Source organism: Cetorhinus maximus, chromosome 6 (assembly GCF_964194155.1).
Source record: "Cetorhinus maximus chromosome 6, sCetMax3.hap1.1, whole genome shotgun sequence".
In the NCBI taxonomy this organism is placed as follows: Eukaryota; Metazoa; Chordata; class Chondrichthyes; order Lamniformes; family Cetorhinidae; genus Cetorhinus; species Cetorhinus maximus.
The window spans coordinates 129,355,585-129,373,839 of record NC_135884.1 but is presented as its reverse complement, the minus strand read 5'-3'; the positions used below and the strand labels follow the sequence as shown (position 1 = coordinate 129,373,839).

The 18,255-nt window shown below is 42.5% G+C and overlaps 1 protein-coding gene across 2 annotated transcripts in view; it reads left to right on the top strand.

Annotated features, from left to right (window-relative positions):
- Positions 1 to 18,255, top strand: part of tmem231 (transmembrane protein 231) — a 64,378-nt gene that overhangs the window by 28,593 nt on the left and 17,530 nt on the right. For both annotated transcript variants that reach the window (XM_078544529.1, XM_078544528.1), the window contains exons 2-3: positions 3,834 to 4,000; positions 9,862 to 9,990. In XM_078544529.1, coding sequence (XP_078400655.1) covers positions 3,834 to 4,000; positions 9,862 to 9,990 — 296 coding nt within the window. The remainder of the gene's footprint in view (positions 1 to 3,833; positions 4,001 to 9,861; positions 9,991 to 18,255) is intronic.

Here is an 18,255-nt window from a genome sequence, read left to right as displayed (position 1 = left end):
GAAAATCCAAAGTTATTTTACAAGTACATTAAGAGTAAGAGGATAACTAGGGCAAGAGCTAGGGCCCATTAAGGACCATAGTGGTAATTTGTGTGTGGAGCCGGAAGACATAGGTAGGGTTCTTAATGAATACTTTGTGTCAGTGTTCACAAGTGAGAGGGATGATGTGGGTATGGAAATCAGGCAGACGGACTGTGATATAATTAAAGGAATTAGCATAGAAAGGGAGGAGGTTCTAAGTGGTCTGGCAGGCTTTAAAGTAGATAAATCTCCAGGACCGGATGAAATGTAACCCAGGCTGTTGAGTGAAGCAAGGGAGGAGATAGCAAAGGCACTGGCAATAACTTTCAATACCTCTCTGGCCACAGGAGAGGTGCCAGAGAACTGGAGGACAACCAATGTGGTACTGTTATTCAAGAAGGGAGGATGGGATAATCCAGGGAACTACAGGCCAGTCAGTCTAACTTCAGTGGTGGGGAAACTATTGGAAGCAATTCTGAGGGACATAATTAATCTACACTTGGAGAGGCAGGGATTAATCAAGGACAGTCAGCATGGTTTTGTTAAGGGGAGGTCATGTCTGACCAATTTGATTGAATTTTTCGAAGAGGTGACCATGTGTGTAGATGAAGGCAATGCGTGTGACGTAGTCTACTTGGACTTCAGCAAGGCTATTGATAAGGTCCCACATGGGAGACTGATAACGAAGGTAAGAGCCATGGGGATCTAAGGTAATTTGGCAAATTAGATCCAGAATTGGCTGAGTGGCAGGAAGCAGAGGGTGATGGTCGAGGGGTGTTTTTGTGACTGGATGCCTGTGTCCGTTGGGGTTCCACAGAGATTGGTATTGGGTCCCTTGCTGTTTGTGGTATGCATGAACAATTTAGACTTGAATGTAGGAGGGTTGATCAGTAAGTTTGCGGATGACATGAAAATTGGTGGGGTGGTAAATAGTGATGAGGATAGCCTTAAATTACAGGAGGATATAATGGGCTGGTCAGATGGGCTGATCAGTGGCAAATGGAATTTAATCTGGATAAGTGTGAGGTTATGCACTTGGGCCGGACAAACAAGGCATAGGAATACACGACGAACGGTAGGACCCTAGGAAGTACCGAGGATCAGAGGGACCTTGGTGTGCATGTCCACCGGTCCTTTAAGGTAGCGGGACAGGTAGATAAGGTGGTTAAGAAGGCATATGGGTTACTTTCCTTTATTAGCCGAGGCATAGAATATAAGAGCAGGGAGGTTATGCTGGAACTGTATAAAACGCTGGTTAGGCCACAGCTAGAATATTGTGTGCAGTTCTGGAATCTGCATTATAGGAAGGATATGATTGCACTGGAGAGAGTGCAGAGGAGATTTACCAAGATGTTGCCTGGGCTGGAAAGTTTTAGTTATGAGAAGAGTTTAGGTGGACTGGGGTTATTTTCCCTGGAGCAGAGGAGATTGAGGGGTACATGATTGAGGTGTATAAAATTATGAGGGGCATAGGTAGGGTAGACAGGAAGGAACTTTTCCCCTTGGTGGAGGGATCAATAACCAGAGGACATAGATTTAAGGTAAGGGGAAGGAGGTTTAGAGGGGATGTGAGGAATTTTTTTCATCCAGAGGATGTGTTTTGTTAGAGTAGAAAGGGAAAAACTCTTTCCACTGACAGGGGGGTTGGTAAACAGAAGACACAGACTTAAGCTATTTAGCAAAAAATCCAGGGGGATATTAAGGTTTCTTTAAACAGCAAGCTATGATCTAGAATGCACTATGTGGAATGATGGCGGAAGCAGATTCATAGTAACTTTGGAAAGGGAATTGAATCTATACCTGAAAAGGAGAAATTTTCAGGGTTATGTGGAAAAAGCAGGTGAATGGGACAAATTTATTGCCCTTTCAAACAGCAAGTACAGATACAATGAGCCAAACAGCCTCTTTATGTTGTATGGTTCTATTATGAATTTTGAAATAATTTATACTAGATTGGCATAAGTGTACCTTCTTACTTCTTAGTAAACCCAAGAATCTAGCAAACTCAATATGGTTCTTAGATGTTGGAACATGGGAGATGGACAAGCTAGGCTACTAAAATAGCTAGGTTGCATGAGATATTTAACAGAGCTCAGGCAGCAAGAATGGATACTAGGACACACAAGCTGAATGTACTAGGTTCCAAGGTCAGGCCCCTTGACTGGAATGTGGTAAACACATAAAGAAGAGTCTTTATGTCCTGGGAAGCAGGATAGTGGGCACCTCTGAGGTTAGGAATGGCATGTTTCCTTGATACGGAGACATGTTTCATTGTGTAGCCACAGATGTCCTGATAAGTGGGCAGAATAGTGAAAAATATGTGATGCAAGGGGACGGGGAAATCGGTTATACAATTGAAACATAAACAATTTGAGACCAAGTGCGTGGGGCACCTTTATAATTAGACAATGAGGTTTTAAGACCATAAGACGTAAGAGCAGAAGTATTCGGCCCATCGAGTCTGCTTTGCCATTCAATGAGATCATGGCTGATCTCATAGGAGAACAATACCATTAAAGCGAGAATTTTCACAAAGGCTGAATTTTCAGGGCCCTTGAAGTCGTGGTGGGGGTAGGGCAAAAAATACCGTTACCAGCCGGCCTGTGAGTTTTAAGATGCCATTGCTGGCCCTGGCATTGTTCACCAGGTGGGGTGGGGGGTGGGTGAGGAAGGTGGGACACTGATCCTTCCCCTCTCCCATTGAGTACATAAGAAGCTCATTAAGAACTTGTTGTAGGGGGAATATGCAATGTTGAACGGGCGTGTGGCTTTCAGGAGCTGTCACTTTCTGATCAGCTGAAGGGTACAGAGTGGGGAGCCAGTCGTAGCTGCCCAAGGGAATTACCCTGGCCCCCATAACGAGGTGCAAAGGAGGTGTCCTTGGCACTGCACTTGCGACAGACAGAATGGGCCCCAATAAAAGTCAGGGGAAACACCCTCCGTACGAAGGGCAGAACCCCAAGCAGCAGGAGGTTATGGGAGGGGAAAGAGAGGCAGAAAGGCAACAGAGGCCATACCCTCATCACAGGATTTGGCCGCTGAAGGTGACCTGCCTGGAGATGACTAAAATCCAATGCCGCAGGAGACTGAGAGTCTCCATGCAGATGGTTGCAGAGATCTGTGCGCTCGTCGCTGAAGACCTTGTATCTCGCAGCGCTGCTCACCATGCCCAGTGAGTAGCCTTCCAAGTCACATATATTCTCAGATCCCTCTGCTCCTGCACCCCGAATACAAAGTACCCTTAGTTGCTTCTCCTCATTATTCCTACCAAAATCAATCACTTCACACTTTTCTTCATTAAATTTCAACTGCCACTTGTCTGCCCATTCCACCAACCTGTCCCTGTCCTCTTAAAGTTTATCACTCTCCTCCCTGATCATAATACTTCTAAGTTTTGTGTTATTTGCAAATTTTGAAATTTTGCCCTGTGCACTCAAATCCAAGTGACATTACCCAAATGACGAATATAATTTCAAAAATTACTGTGAACATTTCTATTTGCTTCCCTTATTCTGATAGAATGGCACATAGGAAGCTGTTTGCTAATAGTTTACTGGCTGAATTTGTAACTAGCTGCTGCTGCTTCGTCATAGGTTATCTAGTTGTTATGGCAATTCGTTTCATTTAATTAACAGCAATTTGTTCCTTTATTGATACAATATTTGAGCCAATTGTAGCAATTGTAATATGCACTATGACATGTTAACATGTGACACTTTTTAGTTTGAAGGATGTGTGCTAGATGCAAGATTTTCATTCTAAGTTTATGTATGAATTCATGTTCTTCAGGTAACCTGATTTTCTTGTCGTAGGTTTTTGGTTAAAAATAAACACATATGAAGAGCAGCCAAATGTTAGATTCCAGTACCAAGTTTTGATGATTGCTGGAACCAGCACAAGCGGTGACTTTGTGGCTTGGAGCACGTTTGAGAACTTTAATAATCTGCAAGGGGACAACCTTCGATACCCATTAGTGACAGTAAGTCATTCAAATTGATACGATTGCAATATTTCAAACATAACTGGCACCTTAGTGTTAAATTTTCACACTTATTGGATTCATGCGTACCAATAAATTTAGCTCGTCAGGGATTTTTGTATTTCTGACTCATAAAGGTCCTTGTTCAGACAAGTTGGTGGAGCATTTTTTGCAGCCGCATGCTCCACTTTTAAGGTTTGCAGCACATCTCCTATACCACTTTTCCTTTAGGATTTTTGATATATTTCACCAGGAAGAGATATTGGTTAAATTAATTTCATAACAAGATGATAAAATAAGATTCATTTTACAAAGGGTTAACTCTCAGAGTTACAAGCCATCTATGATGTTGATTAGTATAATTACGAGGTAGCTATAAAAGGTGTCTATTTTGTGGGGTGGGGGTGAGGGAGCAAGCTGTAGCGTCACTACTGGCAAGGTCACATTTATTGTCCATCCCTAGTTGCCCTAAGAAGGTGGTCACATAATGGAGAATTCCAGGACATTGACTCAACAATGGTAAAGAAAAAGGCGTACATATGAGCCACTTGGAATAAAACTTAGAGTAACGGTGTCCCCAAAACATTGCTGTTGTAGTCCTTCCCAATGGTAGAGGGGGAGTGTGCTGTTAGAGTTGCTGAGTGCACCCTGTACATTCTGTAGCCAGGTTGAGCTGATGATAGAAGGGGTAGATACTGAATCCTGTACAAAGGATTTCATTGTGTGAACAATTTGGCCTGAATGTTATTAAGCTTCTTGGGCATTGTTGTGACTGTACTCATTCAGGTAAGTGTTAAGTACTCTTGGCTTAAGTCTTATCAATGGTGGAGTACTTTTGAGGGGTTTAGAGGTGAGCAATTCATCATAAATTACTGTCCCTCTGAACTGCTATTGTAACCATGGAGGGGAGATTGGGCCAGGTTCTATTGGGGACCCCAATGCCACACTGTGGAAACAGTGACCTAGAATCACAGAGTTGTTATGGTGCAGAAGGAGGCTATTCAGCCCATCATGTCTGTACCGGCTCTCCGATTTAGCATTATGACTCAGTGCCATTATCCTGCCTTTTTCCCGTAACCCTGAACACTTTTTCTACTTAAATAATCATCTAATGCCCTATTGGATGCCTCGATTGAACCTGCCTCCACCACTCTTCCAGCAGTGCACTCCAGACCCTAACCACTTGCTGTGTGAAAAAGTTTTTTCATTGTGTTTGCTTCTTTTGCAAATCACTTTAAATCTGTACCCTCTCGTTCTCGGTCCTTTTACGAATGGGAACAGTTTCTCTCTATATACTCTGTCCAGCCCCCTCATGATTTTGAACACCCCTATCAAATCTTCTCAGCCTTCTCCATTCCAAGGAAAACAGTCCCAACTTCTCCAATCTATCTTCATAACTCAAGTTTTTTATCCCTGGAACCATTTTTGTAAACCTCTTCTGCACTCTCTCCAATGCATTCACATCTTTCCTAAAGTGTGACGCCCAGAACTGTACACAGTACTCCAGCTGAAGTCTAACAGGTGCCCTATACAAGTTCAGCAAAACCTCCTTGCTCTTGTACCCTATTAATAAAGACTAGGATACCTAATGCTTTATTAACTGCTCTCTCCGCCTGTCCTGCCACCTTTAATGACTTATGCACATACATACCCAGGTCACTACCCCTGGCGTGGAGTGGGGAGGGATGAGGACCTCCTCATAAGCCTGCTCCTGGGCCTGGCCAATGTGGCCATCAATACACCCAGGCAGTAGGCGGTTGAGAGGGTCATCCGGCCTGACTGTCTGCCCCTCTTTTGTGGCTATGTTCATGGCTGGGTGGCATTGGAGAGGGAGCATGCAGTGTCCACCGGTACGCTAGAGGCCTTCCGAGATTGGTGGGCACCACAACGGCTGGGGTGCATCGTCACCCTGGGAATGATATTTTGGTTTAGTTAACTAAGTTTCCTTACCCGTTTTGATTTTTGTTATAGTGCCCCACCGGGGGCTGACATCCCCTCTCATTTACTGATATTTGTTTTACTAAAAGAGTATACCCAGGTCCCTCTGCTCCTGCACACCCTTTAGAGTTGTACCCCTTATTTTATATTGTCTCTTCATGTCCTTCCTGCCAAAACGAACCCCCTCACATTTCTCTGCATTGAATTTCATTTGCCACCTATCTGCCCACTCCCCCAACTTGTCTGTATCCTTTTGAAGTTCTCTCCTCACAGTTTACCATGCTTCCAAGTTTTGTATCCTCTGCAAACTTTGAAATTGTCCCCTGCACACCTAGATCTAGATCATTAATATATATCAGGAAAAGCAAGGGTCCCAATACTGACCCCTGGGGAACTCCACTACAAACCTTCCTCCAGCCCAAAAAATATCCATTGATCATTGCTCTCTGCTTCCCATGTCTCAGCCAATTTTGTATCCATGTTGCTACTGTCCTCTTTATCCCACAAGCTATAACTTTTCTCACAAGTCTGTTGTGCGGCACTATATTGAATGCCTTTTGGAAGTCCATGTACCCCACATCAACAGCATTATCCTCATCAATCCTCTCTGTTAGGTCTTCAAAAAACTCCAACAAGTTAGTTAAACATGATTTTCCCTTAAAAAATCCATGCTGTGGTGAATTGGCCAACTCATGGCCAGGGGATGGGCTCGCTGTCCAATTAAGGACAGTAGGCAGGCTCTTGAAGCTGGAGGGCCTTTTGGAAGGATCTGCAGCCTGCCATTTCAGGTGTGTCTGTGAGAGAGAGAAAAAGGGTGCCTCCACCTTGAGACGCCCATTCAGCAATTTTAAAAGCTTTTCAATTAAAAATGGCGACAGTAGCTGGGCCATCATTGTGAAGGAAAGCCCCTTCTCAGGGTGGCCTATAATTGCAACTGTGGCCAGGCAGCCGATGAGGGCCTCGAAGCCGGCCAGGAGTCCTGGCCCCACCATCTGCCACCAATAGGCTATCTTCAGGCAACTGGCCTCTTCCCATGCTGTATGGGCCCCAGGCTGACTGGAAAATTCCAGTTGGCCTCTGACAATGGGCCATTAATAAGCCATTATCTCCCCTTAATTGGCTGTCCACCACATATGGGATGGTGCTGGTAAACTGGCAAGCTGGCCAGTAGCTTGAATTTTTGTGCCTGCCCAGTTCCATACTTGCCCCCATCTGGGGATGGAAATTCTGCCACATGTTTTTGATACAGCTGGTCCAGTTGAGCTATCAGCCATGGTTACACTCACAAGGTTATTGGTGGAGGACTTAGCGATGATGATGTCACTGAAGGTCAAGGGGAAATAGCTGGGCTTTCCATTCCTTAAGGCAAGACATTACTTCATACCCATATGGCACAAATATTACCTAACACTTCTCATCTCAAGCCTGGATGTTAGTCAGGCACTTCTGTATGCTGGTGTCATTATAGGAGAAGCTATGAATTGAGCAGAAGCTGATTGCAACCTGGAAGGTAGAGCACAGGCCGCTCACAAGCTGCCTCTTTAAGATACTGCATGAAAAGATTTAAAGATTCTGTGCATTGAAATCAACAGGCTGTGCACAACAAAAATCATTTGGAAGGGACTTTGGTGGTACATACATATGAACATATGAACTAGGAACAGGAGTAGGCCACTGGGCCCTTCAAGCCTGCTTCCCCATTCGATAAGATCATGGCTAACCTGATTGTAACCTCAGCCTCACATTCCTGCTTATCCCCGATAACCTTTCACCCCCTTATTAATCAAGAATCTATCTAGCTCTTCCATAAAAACATTCAAAGACCCTGCTTCCACTGCCTTTTGAGGAACAGTTCCAAAGACTCATGACCCTCTGAGAGAAAAGATTTCTCCTAATCTCTGCCTTAAATGAGCGATCCTTATTTTTAAACCTTGACCCCTAGTTCTAGATTCTCCCACAAGAGGAAACATCCTGTCCACACCCACTCTGTCAAGACCCCTCAGGACTTTAAAAGTTTCGATCAAGTCACCTCTTACTCTTCTAAACTCCAGTAGGCACAAGCCTAACTTGCCCAACCTTTCCTCATAAGACAACTCGCCTGTTCCTGGTATTAGCCGAGTAAACCTTCTCTGAACTGCTTTTAATGCACTTACACCTTTCCTTAAATAAGGAGACCAATACTGTACACAGTACTCCTGATATGGTCTCACCAGTGTCCTGTACAATTGAAGCATAACTTCCTTCCTTTTGTATTCAATTCCCCTCACAATAAACCGAAGCTTTTCTAATTTTTGTGCATACTAGCTTTTTGTGATTCATGCACTAGGACACCCAGATCCCTCTGAATCTCAGAGCTCTGCAATCTCTCACCATTTAGGTAATATGCTTTTTTTTTATTCTTCCTGCCAAAATGGACAATTTCACATTTGCCCACATTATACTCCATTTGCCAGGTCTTTGCCCACTCACTTAACCAATCAATGTCACTTTGTAGCCTCCTTACATCCTCTTCACAACTTACTTTCCTACCTATCTTTGTGTCGTCAGCAAACTTAGCAACCATATCATCTGTCCCTTCATCCAAATCATTTATATAAATTGTGAAAAGTTGACGCCTCAGCACTGATCCCTGTGGCACACCACTCATTACATCCTGCCAACCAGAAAAATACCCATTTATGGCTAACCTCTGTTTCCTGTAGCTAGCCAATTTTCTAATCATGCCAATATGTTACCCCCTTCACCATGGTAACGATTGTTTTTTTGACAACAACCTTTATGTCAAGTACATTATCTGCACGATATTCCCATTGACCCTTATTTACCTTGGATTTGATGGGGCAAGAGTTAATGTTTCAAGTCTGTATGACTCTTCTTCAGGACTGAAATAAGAACTCTTCTCCAAAAAATTCAACAGAACAATCAGTTCTGAAGAAGAGTCAAACAGACTTGAAACATTAACTCTGTTTCTCTCTCCACAGATGCTCCCAGACCTGCTGAATTTTTACAGCATTCTCTGTTTTTATTTCAGATTTCCAGCATCCACAGTACTTTGCTTTTATCTTAGTCATAAGATAGTTTGGACATTTGGTTTATGTTCTCCATGAATTTACAGCTAAACATTATTCAGCTTTGTGCTTATAGTTTAAGTACTTGAATTTATGCATTTTCAAAAATATACAGTTTAGGCATTTTCTACTAAATGGGCCTGGAAAACCAAATTTTGGTGGATAATTAATTTCTTAATAAACTAATGGTAAAGCAGAAAAAGTGATAAATTCTATATTAAAGTAGTCTTTGTAAATTCATGCACAAATATCAACATAATTACACTAACTTATTGTTCAAGCAAATTAGTAGTGCGCACAGTCTCTAATTTCCTATTAATTGTATCAACAATTTTCAGGCACATTTTTGCCCAATAGACATAAGTGCTGTCTACCTTTCTGACCATGAATAACTGATTCAAGTAATGTACACTGTCGAGATGTCATAAGTTACCTCAAGGCTTTTTTAAATAGAAAGTTATTTAAAATTAGTCCCCTTAAAAATCAATGCTAGTATAAATTCAAAATATTGTGCTGGGATCATGCTCATATTTGCTCATATGTGTTCTCAATTTGGGTGGATAGCAAAGGTGGGAAGTTGGAGGTTGATGGATCTGTGCAGGATTAAGATAGAGTTTTGTATAATTTTAAACTTGTTGTCTATACCTCATTATCTGCTTCCACAGACTGTAGAGAATGAGCATCACACAGATTGATTGTTTCTGTCTCTGACTTCTTGCTTATTCTTTTCTCACTGTTCAGTTCTATAAATACAAAATGACCTGTTTTATTTGCCTTGCAAGTTAATTTTTTCTTTTCTGTAAAAGCTTGCTGTGACAGAAAATAAAATTGTTTTATGTGGCATACTCTTCATAGGCTATGGAAGAGGACCAAAATCAGGATGGGAAGATGGATTCTCTGAATTTCCACCTGGAGCTTCCACTCCAACCATCAGAGCAAGTTTACAGTGTGCAATTTATTCTGACATTTTCATACGAGCTTTTTGTGAGTATTCAGTATGGACGACTTCTCCTCCTTTCCAAATGGATGCAGATAAAAAGAGTACTTCTAATTTAAAAAGAAACCTATTGTGTGATAATAAATCTTTGCATTTGTATCTATGAAAATACATGCGTATTTCTTCAGGAGTGATGTTGGTTAAATTTCTGAGTGCGAAAATCTTTTGATGAGATAATATTACAGTTACAGCTGGTGATGGTTTGCTTTGAATTCAGAAAAGATGATTTTGTTTCAATGTAAGTCTGAATAGTCTAGACCACAAGGCAAGTTCAGGTGATAAAGGCTTTTCAACCATTTGATCTCATTCTTTCAGTATACCTACCCTTTTGTCTTCACTTTTACAGCTTCTAGTGTCCTGGTCTCAATCGTCCTTCTTGAAAATCTGTGCTAACAATTGTTCAAATTGTGGGAAGAAATACTTCCTGACAATTGTCTTAATTTTGTCCTTGATGGCCTTGAAGCTATGCATTTATGTTTTGATGCCTTGGCATATCTGAAAGCAGTGTTACTGGCTTACTTTGAAAGATTTACTTAACAGTATAGACAATTAACTTTTTCTGAGATATCCCTTCTGAAACTGAAGAACTTCGGCTTATCAAGTCATGCAACATAACTAATTCCTCTAACACTGGGGACGTCTCCTGTGGACTGCCTGCAGGGCTTGCATGATGCCCATATGTCAACTTTATATGCAGTGCTCAAGGTGAGGGCTGATCAGAGGACTGGATAGCATCAGCATGACTTTTAGAGTTTTGAATTCACCCAACCTGTCAATATAAACTTAGCATTCTATTTACTTTGTTCATTATCACTTCTAAGTTTTTGGAAATGATGAACAATAAATTTATTAAAATTCTAAGACCTCTTCAGTTTATTCATTGGTAAACTCTGTCTTTTGGAAAGTGAGTACTGTTCTGCGATGGGTCCTTCTGTCTTGGACTCTAGGTGTGGGACTTTGTTCTTAGACAGACTATAGGCATACTCTGGTATTTGCTTACCACTTGTTTATTAGTGCTACATCTAATAGGGTACAAATGGGAATGTTGCACCTGGTCATGATTCCAATCTCTCTCGCTCGTCTAACACATGACTGACCACTATCAGTAGTACATCATCATCTACGTCATATATTTGCATATCCCAACTGTTAACACTTTCTACTACAGCTCTCCCCAAGTATACCGTCCTACTTTTTAACGACAATATGAAGCTTTGGCCATGATTTTCCGGCCCTGCCCGAGGCTGGGAATTTCTGGTGCTGCTGAAATCAATGGACTTTTGGCTGGCTGTCCAAGTTTTCCGGTCCTGCCTGTGATGGGTCCTGCTGTGGGTGAGACTGGAAAATCCTGGCTGGAATTTTCTGTGCCCGCCGGCATTGGGCGTGTTCAGTGGCGCGAGTGGACAATATGGCGAGAAGACCAAAAATTGGTTTTGTGACGTCGTGAAACCAGTTTACGATTGTCTGCTCCGCTTGCCGATGGCGGGCTGCGTTAACAGACATTCCTAATCAGACATTAGGAATCTCATTGTAATACATCTGCATATCAATATAAGGTCAGCCCTCTGGACTCATCTCCTGCACCGCTGGATCATCCGCTCACGGGAAAACAGGTCGATGTGTTTCACAACAGTATCTATAAGGCATGCACTTGGCGGGCTGTACTTTGCTCAGGACTTCAAACTTTGTTTGTCTACCTTGCTGGCCAGCACTCGCAGTCGTCAGCACTAGGCTTCACAGACAGTACCACATCACTTTTAGAGGGGCTCACGGGTAGATTTCTGCCTACCCGATTAACCATATGGGGGTGGCATTTCAATGGCTGCAGGGTTAGGGCTTGCTTGGGGAAGGGGGAGAAATGGCCTTGGGCAAGAGAAGGATGAGAGTTGTACTGAGGAAGGAGGGTATCCCAGGATGTGTGTGGGGGCACAAGTTGATCTGTGCAAGTGGCCTCAAGATGGTGATGGCTGAGGAGGCAGTCTCCAGAGGAGATGAGGCCAGATGTTCATGGGAGGGTATGTATGTGAGAATGGGTGGTGATGTCCCTTGAGCTGGTAGTGTGTGAGATGCCAGTGAATATCTGATGGGCTTGAGTATGAAAGTTTAGAATGATGAGATGATTGCTATACCTTGGCTGCATAGAGAGAACATTCACCCTCTATCTGCATTGGATGGCCAACCTCTTTTGTGCAACATTGGCACGGATCACCATTGCCATCGCCTACCAAGCCAGAGTGGTAATGTTGTCTCCATATTCTCAGCAATTCTTCCCATTGTCATAGTGGAACAACCTCGTACAGAGATTAGTGTGACCCTCTTACCATTGCCTACAGAAAGTAGATGGTTCTCCTGAAATATCATTAGGAAAGTATCTCTTCTTTTCCTGACAGTTTTACAGGCAGAGTGAGGTTAGAGGACATTACAGCAGGTCTCCATGGCGTCCAAAAGGCACTCGAGCGCTGCAGTCTTCTTGCCTATGGGGCCATGTCTTCTTTGCTGCAGTCCTGGGCTGGAAGCACTGAGCACGGCTGTACTTTAAATGTGGTGCCTGATGAACCGGTGAGGTGACAGTGTGGCAGGCGAATCGGAGCCCGCCTGAAAGGAAACGGCATGTATCCCAGGAATGCATAATTAATGCAGTGGGTTTGGGACGATGCGGCGTGAAAAGCCGCCATTGCGGCCAGCGGGTAAAATGTTTTTACCCGTCCGCTACCGTACTTAGTGCAAATCTGGGATGATTCTGCCTTATGTCTTTAACCATTTACATTACATTTCTGTAACTCCTTTTTTACAACTACAGATTCTAGCCAGCTCCAACTTCTACTCTTCCCCTCTCCAAGTCACAGTCCTGGGGGATTCAATCTCCCTCAGTATTCTCAGCTCTTAGGGGAGACATCTTGGAGAAATGAGAGCTTTCTTCTGCATCTGTTTGGACCAACATCATCTGCAGAATAGGACAACACTTTAGCATCATTGCTGTCAGCATTGCTGGAAAGCAGAGTGTAGGTTTCAGGATGATTGGATTGCAAGACAGTGAAGACTTTGGATCGAAAGACTGACCTAAAAGAGAAGACTGATGAGAATCAATTTTTGGAGCCTCTGAGATCAGAGGAGAAGAACTCAGGACACTCTGAGGAACTTGTTGCTCTCTTCAAGAACTCTGGGAAGAAGCTTCAGAAGGGGAATGATCTTCAATTCCAGAAAAGATTGTCACAGCTGTATCCTCCACTGCTGTGTTAAAGGCTGAAAAGGCATTGTAAGCCTGAGATTTTGATGAACTTAAATGACGAAGGAAAAAATGACCAACTTCCTGTAAAACTGTCAGACTGAGAGAAAAGATTTCTCCCCAGATCTGCTCTATTAGGGTGACCCCTAATTTTAAAACAGTGCCCCCTAGTTCTGGACTCACCTGCAAGAGGAAACATCCTTTCCACATCCACCTTATTGAGGCTATTCAGGACCTTATATACTTCAATCAAGTCAGCCCTTACTCTTCTGAACTCCAGTGGAAACAAGCCCAGCCTGTCCGACCTATCCTCATAAAACAACCCACTCAATCCAGGTATCAATCAAGTAAACCTCCCGTGAACAGCCTCCAATGCATTTACATCCCTTCTTAAATAAGGAGACCAAAACTGCACACAGTATTCGAGATGCGGTCTCAACAATGCCCTTTATAAATGAGGCATGACATTCTTACTTTTATCTTCAATTCCTCTCATAATATAGGATTGCGTTCCATTAGCCTTCTTGATTACTTGCTGTACCTGTATACTAACTTTTTGTGTCTCGTGCATGAGAACACCTAGATCCCTCTGCACCTCAGAATTCTGCAGTCGGTCTCCATTTAAGTAATACTCTGCTTTTTTTATTCTTCTTGCCAAAGTGAATAACTTCACATTTTCCTATATTATACTCCATCTGCCATATTTTTGCTGACTCACTCAACTTATCTATATCCGTCTGCAAACTTCAAATATAAAAGCAAAATACTGCGGATGCTGGAAATCTGAAATAAAAACAGAAAATGCTGGAAAAACTCAGCAGGTCTGACAGTATCTCTGGAGAAAGAAACAGAGTTAATGTTTCAAATTGTATGACCCTTCTTCAGAGCTCTGAAGAAGAGTTGTACAGACTCAAAACATTAACTCTGTTTCTCTCTCCACTGATGCTTTCAGACCTGCTGAGTTTTTCCTGCATTTTCTGCAAACGTCTTATGTCTTCTTCACAGCATACTTTCCTACCTATCTTTGTATCATCTGCAAATTTAGCTACCATGCCTTCACTCTCCTCATCTAAGTCATTGATATAAATTGTAAAATGTTGAGGCCCCAGCACAGACCCCTGCGAGAATCCACTAGTCACATCCTGCCAATCATACAAAGACCCATTTAGGCATACTCTCTGTTTTCTGCCAGTCAACCAATCTTCTATCCAGGCTAATATGTTACCTCCTACACCATGAGCTTTTATTTCCCATAATAACCTTTGATGTGGCACCTTATCAAATGCCTTCTGGAAATCCAAGTACAGTATGTCTGCAGGCTCCCCTTTATCCACAACATTTTTATTCCTTCAAAGAACTCTAATTAATTGGTCAAACATGATTTTCCTTTCACAAAACCATGCTGACTTTTCCCGATTACCTTGTGGTTTTCTAAGTGCCCAGCTATAACCTCTTTAATGATCGACTCTAAAACCTTCTCCATGACAGACGTGGCCTATAGTTTCCTGTTTTCTGCCCTTCTTGAATAGAAGTGTTATGTTTGCTACTTTCCAGTCTGATGGAACCTTTCAAGAATCTGGGGAATTTTGGAAAATTAACATCAACGCATCTACCACCTCAGTAGCCACCTCTTTTAAGACCCTAGGATGAAGTCCATCTGGACCTGGGGACTTGTCAACCCGCAGCTCCATCAGTATTGCTTCCCTAGAGATTGTAATTTTACCAAGTTCCTCTCTCCCCTCCACCTCCTGATTTACAGCTATTACTGGAATGTTTTTTATATCTTCTACAGCGAAGACAAGTAAAATATTTGTTCATTTTGCCCGCCTTATTATCAACTATTAACTCCCCATTCTCACTCGCTAGAAGACCAACACTCACTTTACTTACTCTTTTCCTTTTTAAATACCTGTAGAAACTCTTGTTATCTGTTTTTACATTTATAGCTAGCTCCCTTTCATACTCTAATTTCTTTCTCCTGATTAACCTTTTAGTCATTCTCTGCCCTTCTTTATATTCTCACCAGTCATCTGACTGCCACTCATCTTTGCGCAGTTATATGGTTTTTCCTTAAGTTTGATGCTTTCCCTGACTTCTTTAGTTAACCCCAGATGATGGGTCCTCCCTTTAGAATTTTTCTTTATAGTAGGAATATACTTATTCTGAGTATTCTTAAAAATCCCCTTAAATGTCTGCCAGTGCTTCTTTATTGATCTATTCCCTCGCCTAGTATCCCAGTTAACTTCAGCTAGCTCAGGTTTCATGCCCTTATTTAAGTTTAAAATACTAGACTTAGACCCACTCTTCTCCCTTTTATACTGGATGTAAAATTCAATCATATTGTGGTCACTACTACCTAGGGGTGCCATTACCCTGAGGTCATTAATTAATCTTGTCACATTACACAATACCAAGTCTAATATAACCTGCTGTCTGGTTGGTTCCAGGTTGCTCTAAGAAACTATCTTGAAAGCATTTATGAACTCCCCATCCAGTCTACTACCGCCAATCTGATTTTTCCAGTTTATATGTAGAATAAAGTCACCCATGATTATTGCCATCGCCTTATCACGAACACCCAATATTTCACCTTGTATACTTCGTCCTACATCATGGTTACTATTGGGGGGCCTGTAGACCACTCCTACTAGTGACTTCTTTCCCCTACTATTCTTCATCTCCACCCAAATCGATTCTACATCCTGATCTCCTGAACCAAGGTTATCTCTAACTATTGCACAAATGCCATCCTTGATTAACAGTGCTACCCCTCCACCTTTACATAGCTTCCTATTCTTCTTGAAGGTCATATACTCCTCAATATTCAGGACCCAATCCTTGTCATCCTGCAGCCACGTCTCTGTAATGACTATCAGATCATATTTATTTACTTCAATGTGCGCTATCAATTTGTTTACTTTGTTATGAATGCTATGCACAATCAGGTATAGAGCCTTTAGTTTTGCCTTTTTGTTATCTTCGTGACATTTAGTCTTGATTGTTGGTGCATCCTTAGGTTTTTTTTCTCTCTGTCCCTTCCTGCCATTCTCTGACCCTTGTTTCCCATATTACTATTTTCGTCTCTTACCTTGTCTGTTTGATATACCACATCTTTCCACACTTGATCCCTTGTTCCCACTATTTAGTTTAAAACCCTCTCTACTTCCCTAGTTATGCGGTTTGCAAGAACATTGGTCTCAGCACAGTTCGGTATAGACTATCCCAGTGGTACAGCCCCACTTTCCCCAGTACTGGCGCCAGTGCCCTACAAACCAAAACCCACACCAATCTTTGAGCCACTTGTTCATCTCTCGGATTTTATGTACCCCATGCCAATTTGCATGCGGCTCAGGTAATAACCCAGAGATTATAATCTTTGAGATCTGCTTTTCAGTTTAGTACCTACTCCTCATATCCTATGCAGAATCTCTTTCCTAGTTCTGCCTATGTCATTGGTACCTTACATGGACATGACAACTGGATCCTCTCCCCCTCCATTGCAAGTTCCTTTCTAGCTCTGAGCAGATGTCCCGAACCCTGGCACCGGGCAAGCAACACAGCCACCTGGACTCTCGTTCTTTGCTGCAGAGAACAGAATCGATCCCCCTCATTATATTGTCCCTTACTACCACTACATTCCTTTTTGCTTCCTCCACTTGAATGGCTTACTCTATCACGTGCCATTGCTTGTCCACCCTGCTCCACGCCCCACCCCCCCCCGAACCTTAAACCTACTGGACAATTGCAGAGGCTGACACTCTTGCACTCCTGCCCTCTGGATCTCCTTACCTGCCTCACTCGCAGTTACACCATCCTGTATCTGATCACTGACCATACCAGAAAACTCTGTCCTAAGTGGTGTCACTGCCTCCTGGTACAAAGCATCCAGGTAACTTCCCCCTTCCCTGATGTGTCGTAGTGTCTGCAGCTCAGCCTTCAGCTCTGAGCCGCAGTTCCTCAAGCCACAAACACATACAGCAGACATGTTGACGCTGGAGCACATTGTTATCCAGGAGCTTATGCTGCAGCCTTGACTCATCACCTGTCCTGCCATCTTTAATGTGTTTTAAATAATTACTTAATTATATTATTCACTTATGTAATTTTTTGATATATTTTATTAACTTTACCACCAATTTGTATACTATTTTAAACCTTAGGAAAAGAGTAGACCTTAACCACTCACTAATACTCACCAAACAGCTAGCTCCTTTCCCTGTAGTAGAGCAAGAACCAATTCCTACAGAGTGAGAAAGATAGAAAAAAGGAAACAAACATCTGTATGCGGAACAGAATTTGTTCATAGGCAATCAGTTCATACTGTGTAAAGTGAAGCTATGATTAATTTCACTTTACTTTCCCAGGATTAGTTGGAAAGTGTCTTGCCCGTGCATCTTGTTACCTACTTCAAAGATAGATTTCACAGATAAGACTTCATAATGTATCTATTCTCAGACCCTCTCATAGGCAATTTATGGACCTCTTATTTACCTAAATTGTAAATGACATGCAAGCTATACTATTCTAATCTTTCTATATGATGTTCTGATACCTGTAAAAGACAACGAACTAGCTCTCCCTCACCCACAGACAGCTCACTGCTCTCCCATTATTTTTAGAAAGCCTGTTGCTCTATGACCATTTATAGTTGTATAATTCAGTTCGATTATTAACTCTTAGCGCTCTAACATTTCCAGTGGTTATACCAGAATCATGCCTGCTGGTGCCCTCCAGCACTGACAACGTCAGACTATGTTGGGTTCGTGGAAAACACCTAGTTTGCATGGGACCTTTGTGCACCTGTACATCTTGAGCATCCACCAGCCAGCCATTCACTGCTGACAACTGAAGTTTCTGCTATAATTTGGGGGAAGGTGCTTCATCCCATCCATCTCTTCTTCCATTCCCAGAGGAATAATTTACTGGTCTCCTTTATCAGGGGGTGGGGGTGGGGTGATTCTAAAACATTTCAAAAAGTCACCAAACCTTCTTATGTTTTTTGTCGGGGTTGGGGGTGGTGTGGTTT